The following is a 5,906-nucleotide window of genomic DNA, read 5'->3' on the forward strand; positions in this document are numbered from 1 at the left end:
TTTTCCTCCTCAGTTGAGGAGGAGGATCCTCCTCGCTCTCCTCCTCCTCCTCATTTTCCTCCTCACCATTCCTCCTCCTCAGAGGAACAATCCCTGATAATACATAATGTATTTTAAGTCCAGGGAGAGTGTGCAAGAAAAAATATTTACTTCATCAACGCCAAATCACTTGATATTAAATGTTAATATTGTTTCAAGTTCAAAAAATTATTTTATGATTTGATTGGTCGTTGATACCGGTTGCCCGATAATCCGAGGTTTATGATAAGATTTATATTGATTAAAAACATAAAATCACCAAATAAATGGTATTACAGTGTCGTTCCGATCATTAGTTCACCGGTTAAAATGAAAGCGATAAACTTATTCAGTTTGGCACTTTGTGCGTTGTGTGTTGTTAAAGCTTCAAAATTCAATGCTACAACTCGTATACTTGGCGGTGGAGATGCTAAAAGAGGGCAATTTCCCTATCAAGTGTCGATTCGTTATAAAAATAATCATTATTGTGGTGGTTCAATTATCAACAATTGGTATGTAAGAAATATAAAAATATGCTAAAATTCAGTGAATTTGTTTGTCATGAGTTCAGTCATTTGGTTCATTTTTCTAAAACAGCAAAGTGTTGTGATGTATTCATAATACAAATCTTCTAATATTGAGATAAACTTTATAGTGTGGAATAATTTCCGCCGTCGAAATTCAGGTATTTAGGTGTCACCATTTTAAATTGTGTGTAAGCTAGACATGTGAACATTTAACATTTGTATACCTAATTCTTAGCAGAAAGATTTATTTTTCATACAATTACATTATCTTTTAATCGATTCCAAATGGATCGTGATAAGGTATTTTTTCAAATTGCCGCTGAAGTACATTTCTGTGATACATATGGCGAACAAACTTCATCGGGATAAATCTGCAGAGAATGCATTTAACGATTCAAAAATAATGTTTTTGTCTTAAAAGATCGACCAGGTTAGCCAAAAAATGAATGGAAGATGCGAAATTGCAAGCAATATTGGATGAAAACTCAGCTCAAACGCAAAAGGAACTTGCAGTAGAATTCAATGTCGACCGAGCATCTAATGGGGAAGATTTAAAAGCTAGGAAAATGGACTCCATTTTCAAGAAAGTTATGTTTCACCAGAACAATGCAAGGCCACATATTGTAAATATCCTTAAGAAATAGATAGAAGACATCGGTTGAGATCAGCTTGATAAGCCGAAGTACTCTCCAGACCTTGCTCTCACTTGTTTTGATGGTAGGCGCCGGCCGATGCACGCTTTTGAAATGCTAAAGAAATATGAAAGAGGATCGGTAAATGGTCTGCTTCAAAGGTGAGGACTTCTTTCGATGAGGAATCAACAAATTACCAGAAATATGGCAAGAAATTATGGGGAATACATTCATTTTATTATTGAAATAAATGTTATTTTTTTTACAAAAAAAACGGCGGAAATTATGCACACCCAATATGTAATGCATTACATTCATTCACTGGTGATATTTTCATATGAAATCCAATGTACATTACGTTCATTATTCATACTTTTCCACCTTTTACTTCACAGGTTTATTTTGACAGCTGCACATTGCACTCAGGGCGACAAATCATATCCTGACAATATAAAGGTTGTGGTCGGAGCTAGAGAATTGAAAAGCGGTGGGACCTGGCTCAGCATAGAAAAAATCACCAACTTTCCAAATTACAGTCCTACAATATTTCAGAATGACATCTCATTATTGCGTACTGCGCAAGAGATTCATTTCACAGTTTTAATTCAACCAATCGCGCTGCCCACTTCTAATTTGATGATAGACGGAGCATCGGTTGTAGTTTCTGGCTGGGGTTTCACTAAAGTGAGTATTTTTATCTAAAAACTAGTATTTTATTTTTAGTTAGTTATTTTGAATTTATTCCAAGAAGCAAATCTCTTTCAAAAATCAAATATAATGATAATGAACATTCAAATTGTATATTTAGATGCCTGATACTATACTAGATACGGAAAGCAAACCATCCAATATTTTGCAATTTACCAAACTTAAGGTGTTAGATATTTATAAATGTATCGATAAATTCAAAGGAAAGGTTAAAGTTTCGCATATTTGCACACAAAGTTCAATGAACGAGGGTGTGTGCACTGGAGATAAAGGTAAATTACAAACACTTCGATGTTAAACAAACTACAAAGCATTGATATTTATTTTTAAAACATATTATAATAAGGTGGTCCGTTAGTCGATGTAAATGATCCCAAGACATTGGTTGGAATAATTTTGTCGAGTGCACCGGTGAGTATTTAAACATTTAAAAACAGTCTTCCTACGGACCAAGCGTCTTTGTAGAATTGCTTTGTAGAATTGCTTCATATTTTATGTTTTTACAGTGTGGTACAAAAGATCCGGAAATTTTCACACGCGTCTATGCATTTATTGCATGGATTAAACAGGAAATGGCGGAACAAAAACCGGAGCTGACAACTGTACAACCACCAACAGAAGCACCTACAGAAATGCCCACTGAAAAACCCACAGAACCTTCCACTCAAGCAACAACACCTACCCCTCAAATAACAACATCTACCCCTCAAACAACAACCCTTACCATTGAAACCACAACCTCTACCCCTCAAACAACAACTCCTAGCATTCAAATAACATCCCCTACCTCTCAAATAACAACACCTAGCTCTCCAATAACAACACCTAGCTCTCAAACAACAACCCCTACCCCTCAAACCACAGCACCTCCAACGCAAACTGAAAAGCCTCAGTTTAAGCCTGTCATTCAAATAGGTCCTGTATATATTTTTATAAAAAAACTTAAAATCCATAAACAAAAAACCTCCAGTAAATTTTTGAATTTTCTACTCCATTTAAAAGAACGACGTGGAAAAAGTAAAAACTGATTTACTCAATGTACCTCTAGTAGTTTGTATTCAATGCTATTTTTGTTTTGTTAATGTGACCGTATAAATATTTTGTAGCCAAATGTGTCGTTCTTTGAGCGTAGTGTACTTATGAAAATTAAGTGGATCTAGTACGCCGAAACGTTAGTGAAGCAAATTACTTGTTTTTTTATTTAAATATCATACTATTGAAGCACATGTTATTTAATTGAATTCAAATTTCGAAATATGTAAATTAAATTTAATTTTTCTTTTAATATGAATATGAAGGGTGCCCTAGATGCAGTAGCAGATTTGAAATAAATTAATTTGCTATAATTCCATATTTTTTCATGATTATTGAATTTTATCATTTTGTGCTATAGTACCTTATAAGGTCTTAACATTTTGATGACAATTTTTTTTGTGTTTGGATATTTATTGAAAAGCTCTTGACTAAGACGTCAATGTATTTACGCGTCCCAAAATTTGATTTGATAAAAAAAATTATGTAACATCAATCAACGTAACAATAATCAAAGGAAATGTTGGTTGTGTGATTCAATTGTTTGGAGTTTTGTTAGTTATTGATATGGTCTTGGTACCTAATCCAAATGATAAGATTTATATTGATTAAACGTAGAAAACCACAAAATAAAAAGAATTACAATTTGGCTTATGCCTTCAGTTCATATATAAAATGAAAACGATAAACTTATTCATTTTGGCACTTTGTGCTGTATGTGTTCTGGCCGATATTAAATTTCCAAAAATCAATCCCACAAATCGCATACTTGGCGGTAAAGAGGCTGCAAAATATCAGTTTCCGTATCAAGCATCACTTCGTAAAGAAGGAAAACATTTTTGCGGTGGTTCTATCATCAGCAGTTGGTGTGTAGCGAAATCATAAGAAAATATTGAACAATTTTGTGCACCGGAAACTAATAATGTGAAAAAAATACCATCACGAATACTCACACATTGTCATATTCGTCAATTTGTCATTCAACATTCGATACTTATATGCAACCTAATTTACGGACATTTCATTCCACCAGGTTTATTGTGACAGCCGCAAGCTGTACCCATGACTCAAATCCAAATGATATAGAAGTTGTAGTTGGCGCTGTAAAACTGTATATGGATGGAGTCCCGTTCAGTTTGGAAAAAATCATTAACCATCCCGAATACGATAAAAAAAAGATACATAATGACATCTCGTTATTGCTTACTGCGAAAGAAATCTCTTTTACAAGTTCAATTCAATCAATTGCACTGCCCGCTGTTGATAGAGTGATACATGAGAGGGTCCTAGTAGTTAGTGGGTGGGGTACAAAAGTGAGTAACTTTTACAGGGGCGACTTCTTTTTCAAACACATTAAAATATACAATTATACACACACAACATTTAGAAACCTCTTACTGAAAGTAACCAACTAGAATTCGCTGAATTATTGCAATATATTGATGTTGAGGTTTTGGATCTTAAAATGTGTGCTAAAAACGTCCCATCTAGCCAGCTAATCGAGTCAAATATTTGTACCTCAAGGTCAGTTGAAACGGGCGTTTGCACTGGAGATAAAGGTAATTAGTTTTTAGTTAATCGAATTACCAACAAGATAAATCTTATTCAAATAAAACTTCACATAAAAGGTGGACCGTTAGTCGATGAAAATGATAAAAATAGTCCAAATGGACAATCATTGGTTGGAATAGTTTCGTCAGAAATATCTGTGAGTTTTCAAAATAAAATGAAACTCGATTGGAAGACAAATATTAATAAAATGTAATTTTAATTTATAGTGTGGTACAAAAAATCCGGACATTTTTACGCGTGTTTATTCATTTATTGATTGGATTGAAACACAAATGAAAATACATAAGCCAGAAATGAGTACAGAAAAACCACAAACGGACAAACCTGCCATTCATATAGGTCCTGTATTTGTATATATTGAAAATATCGAAATCTACAACTGAAGTGTTGAATACCATATTGTAAAACAACAGGGTCCTCAACTCAATTCAAAATTAGATTTTTTTAATCAATCGAAGTATTAAATCTCGCATATTGTCATATTTTACCGTCATTTTGATCGAGTGAAAAAAAAGAAAAATTGACAAAAAACGAATATTTAATAAATGTAGTGGACAAATCTATATCTATGATTTATTTTTCTGTCTAATTATTGATTGAAATTGTGAGCTGAGGTTTGTTTTATAATTTAGCGTAAAGTATTGGTCCTATTTGTTATGATAAAATTCAATCTTGATTTTTTTTTGAAGAGTTATAAGTATGTAGAACTGAATCTTCTATAATCGAAATTCACAGGATGGCTGATATGCAAATCATAAATTCATTCGGAACTTGTGAAAAATTTAAATGGATGAAAAAGCATTTTTTCTAGTGTAATATGTCTCAAAAAAAATTAGAGCGACAAAGATCATGAATTTTGACGTCATAAGGAAATCGAAATACTTGTAAAAACGTTATATAAATCGGTACCATAGTAACTCTGATAGTGGCTAATTTTCGTTCGAGTGAAGGAGAAAGAACCACTTTTGGCAAGTAGTAGCAAGAATTCCCTATCAAGATCGTGATTAATTTATTATACAGTGTCATATCTAGGGGGCAGACACGTGGAATAGGATTAGACTTTTAGTGTAAAGATTCGAGAAATTGCAATGAAACAGCAACTCATGTGGATGGAATAGCGAAACAGTGCATGGAATAGCAAAAATTGTTTCACTTCAAATCCATTTGACATTTCTTTTGACGTTTATTGATGGATTAGTGGAATAGTGCGGAATAGATGAATTAACATTTTTGACGTAAACATTGCATGGAATAGGAAAAATAGTTTCGATTTCACATTTGTGTTTTTGGATTAGTGGAATAGCTGGATTAGTAATTTATATAGTGGATTCGGAATTTATTCTTGGTGTCTCCCCCCTAGTGTCATATATACACACTATCAATCACAAAAATGATAAGGTATATTTGACATTCCATA

The 5,906-nt window shown here is 33.2% G+C and overlaps 1 protein-coding gene across 1 annotated transcript; it reads left to right on the forward strand.

Moving 5' to 3' along the window:
* Positions 1 to 335: 335 nt before the first annotated feature.
* Positions 336 to 5,065, forward strand: LOC116343091. Its single transcript, XM_031770987.1, has 10 exons — positions 336 to 530; positions 1,573 to 1,861; positions 1,986 to 2,157; positions 2,232 to 2,296; positions 2,392 to 2,908; positions 3,555 to 3,783; positions 3,951 to 4,230; positions 4,305 to 4,476; positions 4,546 to 4,625; positions 4,696 to 5,065. The coding sequence occupies exons 1-10, from the start codon at positions 349 to 351 to the stop codon at positions 4,870 to 4,872; spliced, it is 2,163 nt and encodes a 720-aa protein (XP_031626847.1). The 5' UTR covers positions 336 to 348; the 3' UTR covers positions 4,873 to 5,065.
* The last annotated feature ends 841 nt before the right edge of the window (positions 5,066 to 5,906 follow it).

The sequence above is a fragment of the Contarinia nasturtii genome, unplaced genomic scaffold (assembly GCF_009176525.2).
Source record: "Contarinia nasturtii isolate CC-2019 unplaced genomic scaffold, AAFC_CNas_1.1 Cnas_scaffold_928, whole genome shotgun sequence".
NCBI lineage: Eukaryota > Metazoa > Arthropoda > Insecta > Diptera > Cecidomyiidae > Contarinia > Contarinia nasturtii.

Excerpts from the sequence above, each read along its gene's own strand:
- LOC116343091 (XM_031770987.1), top strand. The coding sequence starts at position 349 with ATGAAAGCGATAAACTTATTCAGTTTGGCACTTTGTGCGTTGTGTGTT. Across the intron at positions 1,862-1,985 it reads CTGGCTGGGGTTTCACTAAA|ATGCCTGATACTATACTAGA; the intron begins GTGAGTATTTTT and ends TTGTATATTTAG. Across the intron at positions 2,297-2,391 it reads TAATTTTGTCGAGTGCACCG|TGTGGTACAAAAGATCCGGA; the intron begins GTGAGTATTTAA and ends ATGTTTTTACAG.